The 23,536-nt window shown below is 49.8% G+C and overlaps 1 protein-coding gene across 1 annotated transcript in view; it reads left to right on the top strand.

The window, feature by feature from the left end:
* Positions 1-23,536, top strand: part of col9a3 (collagen, type IX, alpha 3) — a 190,985-nt gene that overhangs the window by 125,937 nt on the left and 41,512 nt on the right. Inside the window, exons 20-22 of the mRNA XM_086005879.1 lie at positions 949-993; positions 2,916-2,969; positions 3,967-4,020. Coding sequence (XP_085862005.1) covers positions 949-993; positions 2,916-2,969; positions 3,967-4,020 — 153 coding nt within the window. The remainder of the gene's footprint in view (positions 1-948; positions 994-2,915; positions 2,970-3,966; positions 4,021-23,536) is intronic.

Below are 23,536 nucleotides of genomic sequence, written 5' to 3'. Positions count from 1 at the left end.
TGCTTCGGTCCAGGAGAGTTAGTCGCTTGTCAATGATAAGAAAGTGATTGGTTGTGATAGTTAAAATGCAGGACTTTGGTGATCTTAAGGCGGCTCTAAAAGTCGAGTGGGAGTGTCTCAGCAAAATCGAACCCGCAGAAGTCTGCAGTTCGCAAGCATTCCCACAGCTGCTGAAACAGACTCCTCACTAATAGAATAATAAGTGAAATTAGCTGAGCCTTTAATATTGAGCAGCGTAAATGTGAAGGTGAGAGAGTTTGGAACCAGCAACGGCCATTCATGCCATCGAATCTGTCCCCTCCACGGACTTGTGTACAAACCCCGGACACGGCTTCACATCCCCTTCACTCAAATCCCGAGGGAGAGACCAGCCGCAGAGAAACCTGCAAAACAAAGCTCTGAGACCCTTGAACTCGACCCTCAAAGGTAATTGAGTGAACTTGTGAACCTTCTTAAGAATCTTTTGTTGTCTATTTGCATCCACTAGTCGGATTGAACATTGCCAGGTCCTCGTGCACCATGAGTTAAGCAGCTGGTCTGACTCCGCAGTCACCTCAACCTCTGAAAAATGTCCCCCCCTGGAACAATGCAGTCCCATCCCAAATATCTCTTCGAGCGGGGCTGTTGAGTTAGGAGAGTATTGTGCTGCAGGTCCCAAGAGAAATGCATCAATACTTTCGGGTTAAAATGTGTAACAATAAGACCACCGGGTCCCCATCAACAGCAGTGGAGTTCAGTAAAATGTAATCAAGCAAGACAAATCGGATTGTTTAACTTAATGAAGAAATATCTGATGACATTAAGAGCAAGGTCGGGGCGGTTTGGCTTTTGCGATCTCTGTGTTTCTTTCACTGAACTTGTTGGTACAGATTGTGGTCAGAATGTAGTCGACTGCCGGTGAATATATTCAATTTCATGAACTCTTTTGCTCCCCTTTTTCCATTTTAGGGATTATCTGGAAAGCCGGGACATAAAGGAGCCGACGGTGAACTGGTAGGTAGTCTCGTAGAGCGCAGTCGCCCGCCCCGTGCCGCGCAGTCGCCCGCCCCGTGCCGCGCAGTCGCCCGCCCCGTGCCGCGCAGTCGCCCGCCCCGTGCCGCGCAGTCGCCCGCCCCGTGCCGCGCAGTCGCCCGCCCCGTGCCGCGCAGTCGCCCGCCCCGTGCCGCGCAGTCGCCCGCCCCGTGCCGCGCAGTCGCCCGCCCCGTGCCGCCCAGTCGCCCGCCCCGTGCCGCCCAGTCGCCCGCCCCGTGCCGCCCAGTCGCCCGCCCCGTGCCGCCCAGTCGCCCGCCCCGTGCCGCCCAGTCGCCCGCCCCGTGCCGCCCAGTCGCCCGCCCCGTGCCGCCCAGTCGCCCGCCCCGTGCCGCCCAGTCGCCCGCCCCGTGCCGCCCAGTCGCCCGCCCCGTGCCGCCCAGTCGCCCGCCCCGTGCCGCCCAGTCGCCCGCCCCGTGCCGCCCAGTCGCCCGCCCCGTGCCGCCCAGTCGCCCGCCCCGTGCCGCCCAGTCGCCCGCCCCGTGCCGCCCAGTCGCCCGCCCCGTGCCGCCCAGTCGCCCGCCCCGTGCCGCCCAGTCGCCCGCCCCGTGCCGCCCAGTCGCCCGCCCCGTGCCGCCCAGTCGCCCGCCCCGTGCCGCCCAGTCGCCCGCCCCGTGCCGCCCAGTCGCCCGCCCCGTGCCGCCCAGTCGCCCGCCCCGTGCCGCCCAGTCGCCCGCCCCGTGCCGCCCAGTCGCCCGCCCCGTGCCGCCCAGTCGCCCGCCCCGTGCCGCCCAGTCGCCCGCCCCGTGCCGCCCAGTCGCCCGCCCCGTGCCGCCCAGTCGCCCGCCCCGTGCCGCCCAGTCGCCCGCCCCGTGCCGCCCAGTCGCCCGCCCCGTGCCGCCCAGTCGCCCGCCCCGTGCCGCCCAGTCGCCCGCCCCGTGCCGCCCAGTCGCCCGCCCCGTGCCGCCCAGTCGCCCGCCCCATGTAATTCACACTCTGCAGTGCGCCAGTCACTAAACAATGTGCACAATGTAAGATATGGGGTTAAATGTTCGGCTTGTCACCTGGCCATTGAACTGGGATTGTGGATCAGTCGCGAGTTATAGAAGCTGTCCGATTTTCATTTCCAAATAGAAATAAAACCTTGTGCGGTTTCCATAACGATCAACCGATCTACAACGGCAGACTTACCCCCAGGCGGCAAGTTGAAAATCTACCGGGTGATAGACGATAAGTTACACACTGGAGGACGTACCATAGCATATTCTCTAATGTATTTTACACGGTGGAATGTCACTCATTCTATTAGACACTGCACTGTATATTATGCTCACTATCGTACTAGTTACACAGCTTTTACAGCATAGCCCAGAAACAGGCCATTCGGCCTAAATGGTCCGTGCCGGTGTTTATGCTCCACACGAGCCTCCTCCCACCCCTCTTCATCTCACCCTATCGGCATATCCTTCTATTCCTTTCTCATGTGTTTATCCAGCTTCCCCTTTAAATGTATCCATGCTATTCAACTCAACCACTCCCTGTGGCAGCGAGTTCCACATTCTCACCACTCTCTGGGTAAAGAAGTTTCTCCTGAATTCCCTATTGGATTTATTAGTGACTATCTTATATTTATGGCCCCTAGTTCTGGTCTTCCCCACAAATTGAGGGATTTTCTCTACATCTACTCTATCGAACCCCTTCAAAATTTTAAACACCTCTATCAGGTCACCCCTGAGTCTTCCCTTTTTTTTACAGAAACGAGCCCCAGCCTGTTCAATCTTTCCTGATTGTTTGATCCTCTGATAGAAGCAGGAAATGGTGGGTATGCAGTACATCACCTGCTATCTGAAGGAGGAAGTAGGCTGAATGTTTTGGGTGGAATCCCATGTTTTATCCGGGGTTGCGCTGTGCATTAATGGTGTTTTGTTATTTTTCTCTCCTCGCAGGGAGGTCGAGGACCAATGGGAGCTCCGGGACCCCGGGGACCACCAGGGAGTGCGGTAAGTCCCTCCAACCTCTGGTTCCCTTGGCGGATGTTTGGTCTCTGCCAATTTTTAGCAGTCAGACCTCAGACACAGATGTTTTTGCTAATGATCCCTCCCACAACACAAGAGTGACAGTCAACATCACAATATTGCACGACTGACTGAAACAGTCTGGGTTTACCTGTACTGGATCACACCTGGGTACACCTGTACTGATTCACTGCCGGGTACACCTGTACTGATTCACTGCCGGGTACGCCTGTACTGATTCCCTGCCCGGGTACGCCTGTACTGATTCCCTGCCCGGGTACGCCTGTACTGATTCCCTGCCCGGGTACACCTGTACTGATTCACTGCTGGGTACACCTGTACTGATTCACTGCTGGGTACACCTGTACTGATTCACTGCCCGGGTACACCTGTACTGATTCACTGCCCGGGTACGCCTGTACTGATTCACTGCCCGGGTACGCCTGTACTGATTCACTGCCCGGGTACGCCTGTACTGATTCACTGCCCGGGTACGCCTGTACTGATTCACTGCCCGGGTACGCCTGTACTGATTCACTGCCCGGGTACGCCTGTACTGATTCACTGCCCGGGTACGCCTGTACTGATTCACTGCCCGGGTACGCCTGTACTGATTCACTGCCCGGGTACGCCTGTACTGATTCACTGCCCGGGTACGCCTGTACTGATTCACTGCCCGGGTACGCCTGTACTGATTCACTGCCCGGGTACGCCTGTACTGATTCACTGCCCGGGTACGCCTGTACTGATTCACTGCCCGGGTACGCCTGTACTGATTCACTGCCCGGGTACGCCTGTACTGATTCACTGCCCGGGTACGCCTGTACTGATTCACTGCCCGGGTACACCTGTACTGATTCACTGCCCAAGTACGCCTGTACTGATTCACTGCCCGGGTACACCTGTACTGATTCACTGCCCAAGTACGCCTGTACTCTTTTTCAGTGTTAAATGTTCTAATTGGTTGATGTTCATTTCACAGGGAGATTTGGGAGACTCGGGAGTGATGGGCGAGCGTGGACCAAGAGGAGTTGATGTAAGTGACACTAAAATAGAAAATCTCAGGGTTAAAGAGTCCATCCGTCCATCGCACCCGCTGTAGTTGTAACCAGTGCTGTGTTTCTCGCCGGATACTTGTCCAATTGACCTTGAAGATATCCAGAAGCTTGTGTTCCTAACCTTTGCTCTCAGAGTTGTTACAAAGATCAGGACAAATATGTTGGAGGCCCAGTACACTTAGGTCCCAGAATTTCTGAGGATTCTCCCAAGGGATGGAGCTGAGCCTGTGCCTACAGCAGACAGAAGCCCAGGGTACCAGTGGTAATGAGGTGACAAAGGGTGTTCTTGGCCACCCACCTTAATATCCTGCCGTAGTATTTAGACACTCAGGTGCCCCAGGGAGCTGGAGATGGGCGTGGTGCTGGGCTGCCCCTCAGACTGGAGAGTTAGAGAGGGAGCCTGGCAGCATAAGAACATAAGAATTAGGAGCAGGAGTCGGCCATGCGGCCCCTCAAGCCTGTTCCGCCATTCAATAAGATCAAGGCTCATCTTCTACCTCATCTCCACTTTCCTGCCCGATCCCTATATCCCTCGATTTCCTTCGTGTCCAAAAATCTATCATAGTCATAGAATCATAGATTTATACAGCACAGAAAGAGGCCCTTCGGCCCATCGTGTCCACGCCGGCCATCAAGCCCTGTCTATTCTAATCCCATTTTCCAGCACTTGGTCCATAGCCTTGTATGCTATGGCGTTTCAAGTGCTCATCTAAATGCTTCTTGAATGTTGTGAGGGTTCCTGCCTCTACCACCCTTTCAGGCAGTGAGTTCCAGATTCCAACCACCCTCTGGGTGAAAAAGTTTTTCCTCAAATCCCTTCTAAACCACTTGCCCCTTGCCTTGAAACTACGCCCCCTGGTTATTGACCGCTCTACTAAGGGGAAAAGTTCCTTTCTATCTACCCTATCTATGGCCCTCATAATTTTGTACACCTCAATTAGGTCCCCCCTCAGCCTTCTCTGCTCTAAGGAAAACAACCCCAGCCTGTCCAGTCTCTCTTCATAGCTGAAGCGCTGCGGCCCAGGTAACATCCTGATGAATATCCTCTCCACACTCTCCAATGCAATCACATCCTTCCTATAGTGTGGCGACCAGAACTGCACACAGTACTCCAGCTGCGACCTAACTAGCGTTTTGTACAGCTCCATCATAACCTCCCTGCTCATATTCTATGCCTCGGCTAATGAAGGCAAGTATCCCATATGCCTTTTTAACCACCTTATCTACCTGTCCTGCTGCCTTCAGGGATCTATGTACATGCACACCAAGGTCCCTCTGATCCTCTGTCCTTCCTAGGGTCCTACCATTCATTGTGTATTCCCTCACCTTGTTAGTCCTCCCAAAATGCATCACCTCACACTTTTCAGGGTTAAATTGCATTTGCCACTGTTCTGCCCATCTAACCAACCCGTCTATATCGTCCTGTAGCCTGAGGCTTCCCTCCTCGCTATTTACCACTCCACCAATTTTTGTGTCATCTGCGAACTTACTGATCATACCTCCTACATTCATATCTAAATCATTAATCTACACTACAAACAGCAAAGGACCCAGCACCGATCCCTGTGGTACACCACTGGACACAGACTTCCAGTCACAAAAACAACCTTCGACCATCACCCTCTGCCTCCTGCCACTAAGCCAATTTTGGATCCAATGTGCCAAGTTGCCCTGGATCCCATGGGCTCTTACCTTCTTGACCAGTCTCCCATGCGGGACTTTGTCAAAAGTCTTACTGAAGTCCATGTAGACCACATCAACTGCACTACCCTCATTCACACACCTAGTCACCCCCCTTGAAAAATTCAATCAAATTGGTTAGACATGATCTCCCCCTGACAAAGCCATGCTGACTATCCTTGATTAATCCTTGCCTCTCCAAGTGGAGACTAATTCTGTCCCTCAGAATTTTTTCCAATAATTTCCCTACCACTGTTTTGAATATACTCAATGACTGAGCCTCCACAGCCCTCTGGGGTAGAGAATTCCAAAGATTCACCACCCTCTGAGTGAAGAAATTTCTCCTCATCTCAGTCCTAAACGACCGACCCCTTATCTTGAGACTGTGACCCCTAGTTCTAGACTCCCCAGCCCGGGGAAACATCCTCTCAGCTTCTACCCTGTCAAGCCCTCTAAAAATGTTATACGTTTCAATGAGATCACCTCTCATTCTTCTAAACTCCAGAGAGTATCGGCCCATTCTACACAATCTCTCCTCATAGGACAGCCCTCTCATCCCAGGAATCAATCTAGCAAGCTAAAGACAGCCTTTGAAGCTAGGTTCAAAACTTTTGTTCCGAGTGATTCCTCAGATCTTTGTAAGAACGGCAGACAGGAATTCCCTACGGCCAGAGTCTAGGCCCTCGAGCCTTCTCTCTAACTCCCTGAAGGACTTTGAATGACCCCTGGACTATGCCCTCCTTTGTCATTGCTTCCCCTAATGTGGACCACGACTGCTGACGTAAGAAAACTACGAGGCACTTGGTCTGAGTGTTAAACAAGGCTTTAATCAACTGTTTTACAACATGGAGATCTAGTTGTCTCCTTCACTAGTTCCTGTAAAAGAATGTCCTGAGCAAGCTGGGCCCATGCCCGAGTATTTGTACTCTCCCTGGACAGCGCCACCAGCAGGCCGCCCAGTATTATTTCATAAGTCATTTCCACAGGAATGACAAGATTCATGTCAACTGCTTTATCTCCCCACCTGTTTAATAGATCACTAATTGCCCCCGCCCCCCCCCCCCCCCCACACCACCACAAGCTGAGAGCCATCACCCTCACACCTGGGAGGCCACACATCTGGCTGGTTCACCTGGTCACATCTCCCTATCTACATACCCAAGGATCAAAGCTGCCATGACCACCATGCATCTCTTCTACCGCCAGTGCCTCTCTGCCATAGAGTCATAACGGCACAGAAGGAGGCCATTCGGCCCATCGAGTCTGTGCCGGCTCTCTGTAGAGCAATCCAGTCAGTCCCATTCCCCCACTCTATCCCCGTAGTCCTGAAAGTTTATTTCCCTCAAGTGCCTATCCAGTCTCCCCTTGAAAACATTGAGTGTCTCCGCTTCCACCACTTCCGTCGGCTGTGAATTCCAGGTCATCATCACTTGCTGTGTAAAGAAGTTTTTCCTCGCATCAGCCCCTGTATCTCTTGCCCAAAACCTTAAATCTGTGTCCCCTAGTCCTTGTACCATCAACTAGTGGGAACAGCCTTTCCCCGTCTAGCCTATCCAAACCCGTCATAATCTTGTCCACCTCTATCAAATCACCCCTCAACCTCCTTTGCTCTAATGAAAACAAATCCAGCTTCTCCAACTTGTCCTTGTAGCTAAGATCCCCCATCCCCGGAACCATTCTGGTAAATCTCCTCTGCACCCTCTCAAGGGCCTTCACATCCTTCCTAAAGTGTGGTGACCAGAACTGGACGCAATACTCCAGTTGTGGCCTAACCAGCGCTTTATAAAGGTTCAGCACAACTTCTCTACTTTTGTACTCAATACCTCTATTTATGAAGCCCAATATCCCATATGCTTTGCTAACCACTCTCTCAATATGTCCTGCCACCTTCTCTGTCCCTGCACACTCTTTAAAACTGTGCTATTAACATAGAAACATAGAAGATAGGAGCAGGAGTCGGCCATTCGGCCCTTCAAACCTGCTCTGCCATTTAATGAGATCATGGCTGATCATCCAAACTCAGTACCCTGTCCCTGCTTTCTCCCCATATCTCTTGATCCCTTTAGCCTTAAGAAATATATCCAACTCCTTCTTGAATATATTTAATGATTTGGCCTCAGTGTATTAAGTGTATATTGCCTCTCCCTGTTCCTTCTGCCAAAATGCATCACCTCACACTTCTCTGTATTAAATTCCATCTGCCACTTGTCTGCCCATTCTGCTAGCCTTTCTATGTCCTGTTGCAATCGATTGATATCATCATCACTGTTTGCCACACCAAGTTTGGTGTCATCAGCAAATTTAGAAATTCTACTCTGTATTCCAATATCCAGGTCATTTCAAAAAAAGCAGTGTCCCCAGCACTGACCCTTGGGGAACACCACTGTTTACCATCCTCCAGTCTGAAAAACAGCCATTTACCACAACTCGCTGTTTTCTGTCCTGAAACCAATTCCTTATCCAAGCTGCCACTGACCCACCTATTCCATGAGCCTCAATTTTGTTAACCAGCCTTCTATGTGGTACTTTGCCAAACGCCTTCCGAAAATCCATGTAGACAACATCCATTGCATTCCCTTCATCAATCCTCCCTGTTACTTCATCATCAAAAAATTCAATTAGATTAGTCAAATGCGATCTGCCTTTTACAAACCATTAATTAGCTTAAACCTCTCCAAATGCCCGTTAATGTTTTCCTTGATTATTGTTTCTAAAAGTTTACCCACCACTGATGTTAAACTGACCGGCCTGTAGTTACTAGGATTGTCCTTACACCCTTTCTTGAACAATGGTGTCACATTTGCCACTTTCCAATCCTCAGGCACCTCCCCCGCATCTAGGGAAGATTGGAAAATTATGGCAAGCCCTTCCGCTATCTCCTCCCCCAATTCCCTTAGCAACCTGGGATGCAGGCCATCTGGACCAGGCGACTTGTCTACTCTAAGCATACCCAGCCTTTCTAGTACATCCTGTCTATCAATGTTCACCCTTTCCATTGCTTCTACCTTTTCCACTTCTACCGATATTTTGTCAGCATCCACCTCCTTAGTAAACACCGATACAAAGTACTTATTGAGTATTCTAGCCTTGCCCTGCGCCTCTAAGCATATATCACCTTTTGTGTCTCTAATAGGCCCCATCCCGCCTTACTACCCGCTTACTGTTTACATACCGGTAGAAGATTTTTGGGTTCCCTTTTATGTTGACCGTCATTCTACTCTCATATTCTCTCTTTGCCAATCTTATTTTCATCTTCACTTCCCCTCTCTCAACTTATTGTATTTGGTCTGGTTCTCCCTTGAAGAATTCACCTGACATGCATCATACACCCTCTTTTTTTTTTTGTTTCATCATCTTCTCTGTCTCCCTCGTCATCCAAGGAGTCCTTGCTTTGGTTCCCTTACCCTTCCCTCTTGTTGGAATGTACCTAGCCTGTACTTGGAACATCTCCTCCTTAAAGATCACCCATTGTTCCATTACAGTTTTTCCTGTCAGTCTTTGGTTCCATTTTACCCTGGCTAGATCCTTTCACATCCCATTGAAGTTAGCCCTGTACCAGTTTAGAAGTTCCACTCTAGATTGTTCCTTGCTCCTTTCCATTGCTAATCTAAATCTTATGATACGATGATCACTCGTACCCAAGTGTTCTCCCACAGACACTTGGTCGACCTGGCCCACCTCATTTCCCAGCACCAGATCCAGCAATGCCTCCTTCCTAGTTGGGCCAAGAACATACTGGTCAGGGAAATTCTCCTGAACACATTTCAGAAATTCCTCCCGCTCCTTTTCCTTTACCCCAGCATTATCCCAATCAATGCCCTGGGTACTACTGAACGACCTTTGGTGCTGTGATGTTTTGGAGCCATGTGCCCAACTCCCTGTCTTCCCTGGAATTTAGAAGGTTAAGGGGTGATTTGATGAAAGTTTTCAAGATATTAAGGGGAACTGATTGGGTATATAGAGAGAGAAACTATGTCCACTGGTTGGGGAGCCTAGGACTAGGGGACATAGTCTAAAAATTATAGCCAGACCTTTCAGGAGTGAAATTAGGAAGCACTTCGACACACAAAGGGTGGTAGAAGTTTGGAACTCTCTTCTGCAAACGACAATTGATGCTGGATCAATTGCTAATTTTACATTTGAGATTGATAGCTTTTTGTTAACCAAAGGTATTAAGGGATATGGGGCAAAAGCGGGTATATGGAGTTAGGTCGCAGATCAGCCATGATCTCATTGAATGGCGGAACAGGCTCGAGGGGCTAGATGGCCTCCTCCTCATTTACTCTATTAAATCCCATCATGATTGTGAACACAAAATTAGCCTGTGGGCCTGTTTCGGAGGCCCTCTCGCTCTCTCTACCTGTTTATCTCTCCCAGACGAGGCTCACATTGTCTTGTTGCTCTGAACACAACCAATTACCCCCTCCCCATGATCTGTGATTTGAATCGAGTGCTACCATGAGGTTGCATTTTGAGGTATGTGTAACATCCTACAACACAGTCTGGATGCCATACATACTCAGAGAGATGTCTTTCCGTTCTCTGGAGTTTGGGGTTAATTTCAACCTAACATATCTGGTGGGACACTAACCGGATCGGATCGGGTGACCGTTTTACACTTCGCACGATTTTACTTTCCCTTCTGGAAACTCCTGACTGCAGAAAGTCAATGTCCACTTGGAGTCGCTGAAACTAAAAGACCATCAGAGAAAATCTGTAGAACTGTGACATGCACGAACAGAGGGATTGCAGACACTGTGTTGGTTAGGGATGGTGATCTTGCCTCTGAGCTACTTGCTATCAGGCGGTGTTACTGTTCGTGTGTGTGCGCGCGTGTCAGTGCGCGCGTGTCAGTGTGTGTGTGCGTGAGTGTGTGTGTCGGTGCATGTCAGTGTGTGTGCGCGTGAGTGTGTGTGTCAGTGCATGTGTAATGTGAGTGCATGTGTGAGTGTGCGCATATCAGTGTGAGTGTGTGTGCGACAGTGAGTGTGTGTGTGTGTCAGTGCGTGAGTGAGTGTGTGCGTGAGTGAGTGTAATGCCACACTCATTTTGCATGCTTTGATTGCATTAGTGCAGAAATGACCTGTGTTCACATTTTGATCCTGCGTGCGATCAGAAAGGGTTTAAGAAAGAAAGACTTGCATTTCCACAACGCCTTTCACGACCACCGGACGTCCCAAAGCGCTTTACAGCCAATGAAGTACATTTTGAAGTGTAGTCACTGTTGTAATGTAGGAAAAACGGCAGCCAATTTGCGCACAGCAAGCTGCCACAAACAGCAATGAAATAATGACCAAATAATCTGTTTTAGTGATGTTGGTTAAGGGATAAATATTGGTCAGGACACCGGGGAGAACTCCCCTGCTCCTCTTCAAATTAGTGCTGTGGGATCTTTTACGTCCACCCGAGAGAGCAGACGGGGCCTCGGTTTAACGTCTCATCCGAAAGACGGCACCTCCGACAGTGCAGTGTTCCCTCAGTGCCATCCCTCCGACAGTGCGACGTTCCCTCAGTACTGCCCCTCTGACAGTGCAGCGCTCCCTCAGTACCGCTCCTCCGACAGAGCAGCAATCCCTCAGTACTGCCCCTCCGACAGTGCGGCGCTTCCTCAGTACTGCCCCTCCGACAGTGTAACGCTCCCTCAGTACTGACCCTCCGACAGTGCAGCGCTCCCTCAGTACTGCCCCTCCAACAGTGCGGCGCTCCCTCAGTACCGCACTGGGAGTGTCAGCCTAGATTTTGTGCACAAGCCTCTGGAGTGGGACTTGAACCCACGACCTTCTGACTCAGAGGTGAGAGCGCTGCCCACTGAGCCATGGCTGACAGATGTTAATTAACAGATGTCCCTGCGGTTGGAACCATTGCACAGAACACACATTGAATCAGCATTGACAGGTTGCTGGCCTGCTAATGGTCAATATAATCAGGTCACTGCCGCCTGCTGTCCTGGTGCAGGGTCTGAACGGGATTGAAATATTGTTCGGTATTTGATGGAGTGCCTGTCCCTCTTGCTCCACCCACTCCTTCCCTCTCTCTCTCGCTCTTTCCTTCCCTTGCATTCCTTTTCTCTTCTCTCCCGTTCACTCCTTCGTTTTCTTTTCTCAGTCCCTCTCCTTTCCTCCCCTCTCACCCTTCCTTCCCTCTCTCCCCCATCGCTCCCCTCCCTTCCTCTTTCTATCCGCTGCTGTCTCTCCTCCATCCTTTCTTTTCACTCATCTCTCCTCCACAGCCTCTCTCCGTCCCTCGCTCTCTTTTACTTCTCTTCTACCTCCCGCGTTCTTCTCTTCCACTCCCACTCTTCCTGTCCCTTATCTCCTGTTCTCCTCCCTTTCTCTCACCTTGCACTCCACCACATTCCCTCTCCCTCCTCTCCTACAGCGCATCCAACCATCCAGTTCTCCTCTTGCCCTTTCTCTATCTCCTCTTTCTCTCTCACATCCCTCCTTTATTTCTCACCTCTTCCTTTCCCTCTCTCCCTCACACTCAATTTGCCCCACCCTCCATCTATTTTTCTCCCCCCACTCTCCTCTCTCCCTTCTCTCTTTCTCCCCTCTCTCCCTTTCTCCCTCCTTCCCCCACTCTTACTTGTCCACCATCTCTCTTCCCTCCAATCCCCCTTTCTCATTCTCTTCTGCCTCTGTTCCTTCCCCTAAGTCCCTCTCTCCTGCTTTCTCTCTCCTCCTGCTCTCTTGTCCACATCTCTTTTCCCTATTCCCCCTTTCTCAATCTCCTCACCGCCTCGCCCTCCCCCACTCGCACTGTCTGCCATTGCCTCCCCCTTCCTCTCAGTTTCTCTTCTCTCTCTTCCGAACCCACGTACTATCCTCAGCTACCTGTCCCTACCTCCCTCGCTCCCATCCTTTTTTCTCTCCATCCCTAATTCCCTCCCTCCTCTATTTTCTATTCTTTCCCCTGACACCTCTCTTCCTCTGTCTCCTTCCTCTTTCTTTCTCACTCTGTTTCATCAGTCTTTTACGTCTCACCCCTTCCCATCCTCTTTCATAAGAACATAAGAACATAAGAAATAGGAGCAGGAGTAGGCCAATCGGGCCCTCGAGCCTGCTCCACCATTCAATAAGATCATGGCTGATCTGATCCTAACCGCAATCCACTATCACAGAACCATCTCCTGAATCTAACAGAATTAGACACACGAAATAGGAGCAGGATCAGGCTACACGGCCCCTGGGCCCGCTCCGCTACCCACAGGGCCATGACCGATCCAAACCTAGACTCGTGTCCAAATTCCTGCCCGCTCCCCGTAACCCTTAATTCCCTTTACTTCTAGGAAACTGTCTATTTCTGTTTTAAATTTATGTAATGATGTAGCTTCTACAGCTTTTTGGGGCAGCATATTCCATGGACCTACCACCCTCTGAGTGAAGTAGTTCCTCCTCATCTCAGTTTTGAAAGAGCAGCCCCTTATTCTAAGACTATGCCCCCTAGTTCTAGTTTCACCCATCATCGGGAACACCTTCCCCGCATCCACCCGATCCAACCCCTTCACAATCTTATATGTTTCAATAAGATCGCCTCTCATTCTTCTGAACTCCAATGAGTAGAGTCCCAATCTACTCAACCTCTCCTCATATGTCCATCCCCTCATCCCCGGGATTAACCGAGTGAACCTTCTTTGTACTGACTCGAGAGCAAGTATGTCCTTTCTTAAGTATGGACACCAAAACTGTACGCAGTATTCCAGGTGCGGTCTCACCAATACCTTGTACAACTGAAGCAATACCTCCCTATTTTTATATTCTATCTCCCTTCTTCTCTTCCATAAAATCATAGAAGGAGGCCATTTGGGTCGTCGTACCTGTGCCGGGTCTTTGAAAGAGCTCTCCAATTAGTCTCACTCCCCTGCTCTTTCCCCATTAGTCCTGCAATTTTTTTCCTTTTCAAGTGTTTATCCAATTCCCTTTTGAAAGTTATGATTGAATCTGCTTCCACCACTCACTCACTTTCTTTCCTTCTTTCTCTCTTTCTTTCTTTCTTTCTCTCTTTTTCTTTCTCTCTTTCTCTCTTTTTTCTCTCTCTCCCCACCCTCTCTAGTGGGACAGACCCTGGGACAGCTACCCCAGCATCCGCTCCTGCAGTGAACAGACCCCACATAGAAGCTGCAGCCGTGTAGTCAGTGACCCGTCACTCGCACCTGAAGTAAATGTTACTGCAGACGTTCCACTACTTTTTGCAGGAAGGGACTTTGGTTAATCGGAGTTGTTAGAATAGCTGACCCTTCTGTCTGGTTTGCTTGCTCTCTCGCTCTCTCAAAGGCTCATTGTTTGCCTGTGTATACAAGACTGAGTGCTGCCCTGGAATAGCCGGGGACTGATATTTGAACAGTTCCAGTGTGGGGGTTGGTGTCTTGCCAGAATGAGGGTCGCAGTGAGCAGTGAATTACACAGACTCCATTCAGTGCCTGGGATCCTGCCGGAATGTAATGGAAACCAGTTTGAGAGGTGGAGCAGATGAAAGTTCCTTGCAGAATCAGCAGCGCTGGGACAAATCCCAGACACCCAGTCGCAATTCATTCAAACTAGAGCGCTGATGTTTATGACAGGCTCGTCCTGAAGTACAAAAACTAGTTGAAATTATACAGCGCCTTTAACGTAGTAAATCGTCCCAAGGCGCTTCACAGGAGCGATTATCAAACAAAATTTGACACCGAGCCACATAAGGAGATATCAGGACAGGCGACCAAAAGCTTGGTCAAAGAGGTCGGTTTTAAGGAGCGTCTTAAAGGAGGAGAGAGGGGCGGAGAGGTTTAGGGAGGGAATTCCAGAGCTTAGGGCCCAGGCAGCTGAAGGCACGGCTGCCAATGGTGGAGCGATTATAATCAGGAAACTCAAGAGGGCAGAATTAGAGGAGCGCAGATATCTCGGGCGGGGGGGGGGGGGGTTGTGGGGTTGGAGGAGATTACAGAGATAGGGAGGGCCGAGGCCATGGAGGGATTTGAAAACAAGGTTGAGAATTTTAAAATCGAAGCGCTGCTTAACCGGGAGCCAATGTAAGTCAGCGAGCACAGGGGGTGATGGGTGAACGGGACTTGGTGCAAGTAAGGACACGGGCAGCTGAGTTTTGGATGACCTCAAGTTTATGTAAGATGGAACGTGGGAGGCCGGCCAGGAGTGCGTTGGAATAGTCAAGTCTAGAGGTAACAAAGGCATGGATGAGTGTTTCAGCAGCGGATGAGCTGAGACAGGTCCGGAGTCGGGTGATGTTACGAAGGTGGAAACAGGCGGTCTTGGTGATGGCGCAGATATGTGGTTGGAAGCTCATTTCGGGGTCAAATATGACACCAAGGTTGTGAACAGTGTGGTTCAGCCTCAGACAGATGTTAGGGAGAGGGATGGAGTCAGTGGCTAGGGAACGGAGTTTGTGGCGGGGACTGAAAACAATGGCTTCGGTCTTCCCAATATTTAGTTGGAGGAAATTTCTGCTCATCCAGAACTGGATGTCGGACAAGCAGTCTGACAATTTAGAGACTGTGGCGGGGTCGAGAGAAGAGGTGGTGAGGTAAAGCTGGGTGTCGTCAGCGTACATGTGGAAACTGACGCTGTGTTTTCGGATGATGTCGCCAAGGGGCAACATGTAGATGAGAAATAGGAGGGGCCAAGGATAGATCCTTGGGGGACACCAGAGGTAACGATGTGGGAGCGGGAAGAGTAGCCGTTGCAGGTGATTCTCTGGTTACAATTAGATAGATCAGAATGGAACCAGGCGAGTGCAGTCCCACCCAGCTGGATGACGGTGGAGAGGCGTTGGAGTGGTCAACCTTGTGAAAGGCTGCAGACAGATCAAGAAGGAAGAGGAGGGATAGTTTACCTTTGCCACAGTCACAAAGGATGTCATTTGTGACTTTGAATAGAGCCGTTTCGGTACTGTGGCAGGGGTGGAAACCTGATTGGAGGAATTGAACATGGAGTTGCGGGAAAGATGGGCACGGATTTGGGAGGCGACAACACGTTCGGGGACTTTGGAGAGGAAAGGGTGGTTGGAGATGGGGCGGCAGTTTGCAAGAACAGAGGGGTCAAGGGTTTTTTTTAGCAGAGGGGTGATGACGGCAGATTTGAGGGAGAGGGAGACAGGACCTGAGGCGAGAGAACAACTAGCAATACCCGTGGCACCTCAGGCACAATCCCGCTGTAACTCTGGTGGAAGTGGGACAGGAGCTCCACAGATTTACACAGGTTACACTGGGGCCAAGCTTAACGGGAGTGAGTTCCCCAGGTGGACCCCCCTCTCCCTAAACAAGGCCACTGACATAATTAAAGAGGAAACCACCAGTCAATGATTTATTTCTTTTGCCTTTACACTGGGTCCTCGAGCAGTTTCCCTTTAACGTGATTATAACGGGAGGGGCGGAGATACTATCTGACGGTAGAGGACAATAAGAACTATCCGATCATGTTCCCACCGTTCCCTCCACAGTGACACTGGTAACGACAACATGTGACTGTCGTCCAGTGTTACTGAGAGGAGGTGGTATTTTCCAATTTTAATTGTGGCGCTTTATCGGTGTTAGTGCGCTGAGCGTGGAAAACCGGCCGGAGAGTCATTACTCCCCGATTCCTCCGGGAATTCCTTCCGCGAGTGATGGCAGACATTGAATCTGATCACCCAAATAATGGCGGGCATATTCAAAGCCGGCATGGTGTTGGTATATTAGCTACGTACATGTGTGCGTACATCATTTCTGCCTCTTGATGACAATATCTCCTCCCCCAAAGGATTACTGTACGGGTTTCTGAGTACCTGTGAGTACTTTTTTTATTCATTCACGGGATGTGGGCGTCACTGGCAAGGCCAGCATTTATTGCCTGTCCCTTGAGAAGGTGGTGGTGAGCCGCCGCCTTGAACCGCTGCAGTCCGTGTGGTGAAGGTACTCCCACAGTACTGTTAGGGAGGGAGTTCCAGGGTTTTGACCCAGCGACGATGAAGGATCGGTTATATACTTCCAAGTCAGGATGGTGTGTGACTTGGAGGGGAACTTGGAGGTGGTGGTGTTCCCATGCGCCTGCTGCCCTTGTCCTTCTAGGTGGAAGAGGTCGCGGGTTTGGGAGGTGCTGCCGAAGAAGCCTTGGTGAGTTGCTGCAGAGCATCTTGTAGATGGTACACACTGCAGCCACAGTGTGCCGGTGGTGGAGGGAGTGAATGTTTAAGGTGGTGGATGGGGTGCCAATCAAACAGGCTACTTTGTTTTGGATGGTGTCGAGCTTCTTGAGTGTTGTTGGAGCTGCACTCATCCAGGCAAGTGGAGAGTATTCCATCACACTCCTGACTTGTGCCTTGTAGATGGTGGAAAGGCTTTGGGGAGTCAGGAGGTGAAACACTTGCCGCAGAATACTAAGCTTCTGACCTGCTCTTGTTGCCACAGTATTTATGTGTAACTGGTCCAGTTAAGTTTCGGGTTAATGGTGACCCACAGGATGTTGATGGTGGGGGAATCAGCGATGGTAATGTCGTTGAATGTCAAGGGGTGGTGGTTAGACTCTCGCTTGTTGGAGATAGTCATTGCCTGGCACTTGTGTCGCATGAATGTTACTTGTCACTTATCAGCCTAAGCCTGAATAGTATACCTGCGAGTGTACCTGCGATAATACCTGCGATAATACCTGTGAGCGGACCTGTGAGTCGGCGAGATGACCATCAGAGCGGACATCGTTGCATCCCACTTGATACAAACATCAAAGGCTCCGGTGGACAAAGAATTTCGACGCCAGGTGATGCGGCAGCTTTTGACAAACTTGATGGCGGCACCAAGATCGTCAACGATGTCTGATCCATTCACCTTGGATGAACGAAACTCAGCTCTGTCGACAACCAAATCTGGAAAAGCTGCTGGTCCAGATGGTGTTTACCCAGAATTCTTAAAAGCACTGGGACCCAAAGTGAAGAGATGGCAGCCAGAGCCAAGTCCACAGCACCATGGAAGGCTCAGCTGCACAGGCGGTGGGGGGAGAGGCGAGGGAGAGTAATAGTGATAGGGGATTCAATAGTTAGGGGAGCAGACAGGCGTTTCTGCGGCTGCAGATGTGACTCCAGGATGGTATTTTGCCTTCCTGGTTCCAGGGTCAAGGATGTCACTGAACGGCTGCAGGACATTCTGAGGGGGGAGGGTGAACAGCCAGAGGTCATGGTCCATATCGGTACCAACGACACAGGTAGGAAGAGGGATGAGGTCCTGCAGGCAGAGTTTTGGGATTTAGGAAAGCGGTTAAAAAGCAGGACCTCAAAGGTAGTAATCTCCGGATTACTACCAGTGCCACGTGCTAGTGAGTTCAGAAATAGGAAGGTAGAGCAGATGAATGCGTGGCTGGAGAGATGGTGTAGGAGGGAGGGCTTTAGATTCCTGAGGAATTTGAACTGTTTCTGGGGGAGGTGGGACCTCTACAAGCCAGACGGGTTGCACCTCAACGGGAACGGGACCAATATCCTCGCGGGAGGGTTTGCTTGTGCTGTTGGGGAGGGTTTAAACTAGCTTGGCAAGGGGATGGGAACCTAAGTATCGAGTCAATAGGGAGGGAAGAAAAACTGGAATTGGAAAACAAAAATGTAGCAAGTAAATTGGAAGGACAGAGGAATCAAGGGCTAGATAGAGTCAACAAGGAGGTTTACCTGTACTAAATGGTTTATACTTCAATGCAAGGAGTATAGCGAACAAGGCAGATAAGCTGAGGGCACAGGTAGATATTGGGACTATGATATTATAGCTATTACAGAGACGTGGCTGAAAGAGGGGCAGGTATGGCAGCTCAACATTCCTGGTCACAGGATTTTCAGACGGGATAGAGAGGGAAGTAAAAAGGGAGGGGGGTCGCGGTATTGATTAAAGAAACTATTACAGATGTGAGGAGGGATGATATGTTGGAGGGATCATCAAACGAGGCCATATGGGTCGAATTGAAAAACAAAATGGGGGCGATCACACTGCTGGGAGTGTACTACAGACCCCCAAATGATGAGAGGGAGATAGAACAAATACGTAGACAAATTTCTGAAGTGCAAAAACTATAGGGCAGTAATAGTAGGGGATTTCAACTACCCCAATATTAATAATTAGGATAAAATTAGTGTGAAGGGTATAGAAGGTGCGGAATTCCTAAAATGCATCCAGGAGAACTTTTTTAGCCAATATGTAGCAAGCCCAACAAGGGAGGGGGCGGTTCTGGACTTAGTTTTAGGGAATGAAGCTGGGCAGGTAGAAGGCGTATCAGTGGGGGAGCATTTTGGTGCTAGTGACCATAATTCTTTTAGATTTTAAGTAGTTATGGAAAAGGACAAGGACAGACCAGGAATAAAATTCTAAATTGGGGAAAAGCTAATTTTGCTAAGCTCAGAGGTGATTTAGCCATTGTGGACTGGAAACAGCTACTTGAAGGTAAATCAGTGTCAGAGCAGTGGGAGGCATTCAAAGATGAGATCCGGAGGGTTCAGACCAAACATGTACCCTGAAAGAAAAAAGGTGGGACTAACAAATCTAGGGCCCCCTGGATGTCTAGAGACATACAGGGTAGGATAAAGAAAAAAAGGGAGGCGTATGACAGATACCGAGGGCTAAATACTCCAGAATCTTTAGAGGAGTACAGAAAGTTCAGGGGGGCAATTAAAAAGGATATTAGGAAAGCAAAGAGAAAGCATGAAAAATTCTTGGCAAGTAAAATCAAGGAAAACCCAAAGATGTTTTATAAATATATTAAGAGTAAGAGGATAACTAAAGAAAGGGTAGGGCCTATTAGAGATCATGAGGGTAACCTGTGTGTGGAGGCGGGAGATGTCGGTAGGGTTTTTAATGAATACTTTGCATCTGGTTTCACTAAGGAGAGGGGCGCAGCAGACATTGCTATCGGGGGGAGGAGTGTGAAATATTAGATGAAATAAACATAGTGAGAGAGGAAGTATTAAGGGGTTTAGCAGCTTTAAAAGTGGATAAATCCCCAGGCCCGGATGAAATGTATCCCAGGCTGTTAAGCGAAGCAAAAGAGGAAATAGCAGAGGCCCTGACCATCATTTTTCAATCCTCTCTGGCTTCAGGTGTGGTGCCGGAGGACTGGAGGACTGCTAATGTGGTACCCTTGTTTAAAAAGGGAGAAAAGGATAGACCGAGTAATTACAGGCCAGTCAGCCTAACCTCGGTAGTGGGAAAATTATTGGAAAGAATTCTGAAGGACAGGATAAATCTTCATTTAGAAAGACACGGATTAATCAAGGATAGTCAGCACGGATTTGTTAAGGGAAGGTCGTGTCTGACAAACTTGATTGAATTTTTTGAGGAGGTAACAAGGAGGGTCGATGAGGGTAGTGCGTTTGATGTAGTGTATATAGACTTTAGCAAGGCTTTTGATAAGGTTCCACATGGCAGACTGGTTAAGAAGTTAAAAGCCCAGGGATCCAGGGCAAAGTGTCAAGTTGGATTCAAAACTGGCTCGGAGACAGGAAGCAGAGGGTAATGGTTGATGGGTGTTTTGTGACTGGAAGGCTGTTTCCAGTGGGGTTCCGCAGGGCTCAGTACTGGGTCCCTTGCTTTTTGTGGTATATATCAATGATCTAGACTTGAATATAGGGGGTATGATTAAGAAGTTTGCAGATGATACTAAAATCGGCTGTGTGGTTGATACTGAAGAAGGAAGCTGTAGACTGCAGGAAGATATCAATAAATTGGTCAGGTGGGCAGATCAGTGGCAAATGGAATTCAATCTGGAGAAGTGTGAGGTAATGCATTTGGGGAGGGCTAACAAGGAAAGGGAATACACATTAAATGGTAGGACACTGAGTAGTGTAGAGGAACAAAGGGACCTTGGAGTGCATGTCCACAGATCCCTGAAGGTAGCAGGGCAGGTAGATAAGGCGGTTAAGAAGGCATACGGAATGCTTGCCTTTATTAGCCGTGGCATAGAATACAAGAGCAGGGGGGGTTATGCTTCAACTGTATAAAACACTAGTTAGGCCTCAGCTAGAGTACTGCGTGCAGTTCTGGTCACCACATTACAGGAAAGATGTGATTGCACTAGAGAGGGTACAGAGGAGATTTACAAGGATGTTGCTGGGAGTAGAGAATCTTAGCTATGAGGAAAGACTGGATAGGCTGGGTCTGTTTTCCTTGGAACAGAGGAGGCTGAGGGGAGACCTTATTGAGGTGTATAAAATTATGAGGGGCCTAGATAAAGTGGATAGACAGGACCTATTTCCCTTAGCAGAGGGGTCAAAAACCAGGGGGCACAGATTTAAAGTAATTGGGGGAAGGTTTAGAGGGGATTTGAGGGGAAATTTCTTCACCCAGAGGGTTGTGGGGGTCTGGAACTCACTGCCTGAAAGGGTGGTAGAGGCAGGAACCCTAACCACATTTAAAAAGTACTTGGATGTGCACTTGGGATGCTCTAACCTGCAGGGCTACGGACCAAGAGCTGGGAAGTGGGATTAGGCTGGATAGCTCTTTGTTGGCCGGCGCGGACACGATGGGCCGAAATGGCCTCCTTCCGTGCTGTAACTTTCTATGATTCTATGACCTCCTTCTTCTCTGAGTTACTGGTAGCTGGTAAAATTACATCTATTTGGAGGGAGACTAAAATAATTGCCCTCCCGAAGCAGGGGAAGAATGCTTGTGAAGCCTCCAGCTACCGCCCGATCTCCTTACTTTGTACTTGTTCTAAAGTGCTGGAGAGGCCACTGCTCCACAGACCAGACCCCATCATCGAGCCAACCATTCCCTAAGGAGCAAGCGGGCTTCCGGAGCGGCCATAACTGCTGCGACCAAGTGGGAGCTTTAACAACGCACATCGAAGCAAGCTCCCAGCGCCAGTTCAGGATCGCCAGAGCACTCGTGGACCTGTCAGCGGCGTATGACACAGTATGGAAGCATGGAATACTTTTCAAACTCTCCGCTATTTTACCCTGCAGAACAACGATCCATCTTCTCAACTCCATGCTTAGCAACTGATGCTCCCGTGTGTACTCTGGCACCCTGAACAGCAGATATAGGACACTGAACAACAGACTCCCACAGGATTCTGTCCTCACACCCATGTTGTTCAACGTTTACACCAGTGACCTGCCTGAAACAGAGTCCCGCAAGTTCGTATATAAAAGTGCAACGAGACCTGGGCGTCCTTGTGCACCAGTCGCTGAAGGTAAGCATGCAGGTGCAGCAGGCGGTTAAGAAGGCAAATGGTATGTTGGCCTTCGTAGCGAGAGGGTTTGAGTGCAGGAACAAGGATGTCTTGCTGCAGTTGTACAGGGCCTTGGTGAGACCACACCTTGAGTATTGTGTGCAGTTTTGGTCGCCTTATCTGAGGAAGGATGTTCTTGCCATGGAAGGAGTTCAGTGAAAATTCACCGGGCTGATACCTGGGATGGCAGGAATGACATATGAGGAGAGATTGGGCTTGTACTCGCTGGAGTTTAGAAGAATGAGAGGGGATCTCATTGAAACTTATAAAATTCTGACAGGACTGGACAGACTAGATGCAGGAAGGATGTTCCCGATGGCCGGGGAGTCCAGAACCAGGGGTCACAGTCTAAGGATAAGGGGTAAGCCATTTAGGACAGAAATGAGGAGGAATTTCTTCACCCAGAGAGTGGTGAACCTGTGGAATTCTCTACCACAGAAGGCAGTCGAGGCCAATACATTAAATATATTCAAGAAGGAGTTAGATATATTTCTTAAGGCTAAAGGGATCAAGGGGTATGGGGAGAAGGCAGGGACCGGGTACTGAATTTGGATGATCAGCCATGATCGCATTGAATGGTGGAGTAGGCTCGAGGGGCCGAATGGCCTACTCCTGCTCCTATCTTCTATGTTTCTATGTATACGCTGATGACATTGCCTTGGGCCCGGAAAACATGAATCTGTCCATCACCAAAGAGACCCTGACCAGTGATTTACAGAGGATGGAGGCCTACTTCCACCGATGGTGACTTTGGCCAAACCCGCAAAAGACCGTCACCTGGACATTCCAGCTCAACACACATCAAGCAAACTAAGCTTTGAAAGTCTCCTTTTGCGGCGCAGAGGTAAACCATGTCAAAAAAAACCTCCTATTTAGGAGTCACGCTTGATCGTACCCTGGCACGTAGACAACATCTCCAGAACCGTGGGAAGAAACTAAAGAGTCGGGTCAACTTGATCCAGAAACTGGCCGGATCCACATGGGGAGCAGACCCTCAAACCCTCCGTACGGCAGCACTCGCCCTGGTGTACTCTACAGCGGAGTACTGCTCTCCGGCGTGGCTATCGAGTCCGCACGTCAAATCCATTGATGTCCAGCTGAATTCTACTATTAGAATTATCACCGGTATGCATTTATCGACACCAACACCTTGGCTGCCCGTGCTTGCAAACATCGTACCACCTCACCTACGCTGTGAATATGCAGTCTCCAGAGAATACAACCGCTACACCAGCAAAGACATGGCCAATCCAGGCCGACTCGAACAACCTAACACCAACCCATCTCCAATCTAGAAGGCCATTTTGGACCGTCGCCAAAGCCCTTCAGCAATCTCCTCTCCGCCTTAATGACCGATGGCGAAAGGCTTGGAAGAACTGCGACATACGGAATGGATTCCTTATAGAGGACCCCACAATGCAACCTGAAGGATCAAACCTTCCTCGCAAACAGTGGACAACCATCAACCGCCTCAGAACCGGTCATGGTAGATGCTGCCACCTTCTCCATAGATGGAAGATTAAAGCATCCCCATCATGTGACTGTGGAGCTCCCGATCAGACCCTGGAGCACATCATTGAGCACTGCCTTCAGAGGAAATTCACAGGCAGCCGACGAGATATCCACGCTGTTACACTGGAAGCTTTGG

Source organism: Somniosus microcephalus, chromosome 13, assembly GCF_052327205.1.
Source record: "Somniosus microcephalus isolate GS21.2 chromosome 13, FLI_Smic_1.0, whole genome shotgun sequence".
NCBI lineage: Eukaryota > Metazoa > Chordata > Chondrichthyes > Squaliformes > Somniosidae > Somniosus > Somniosus microcephalus.
Note: the sequence above shows the minus strand (reverse complement) of the source record. Positions and strands in the feature narration are given on the sequence as shown.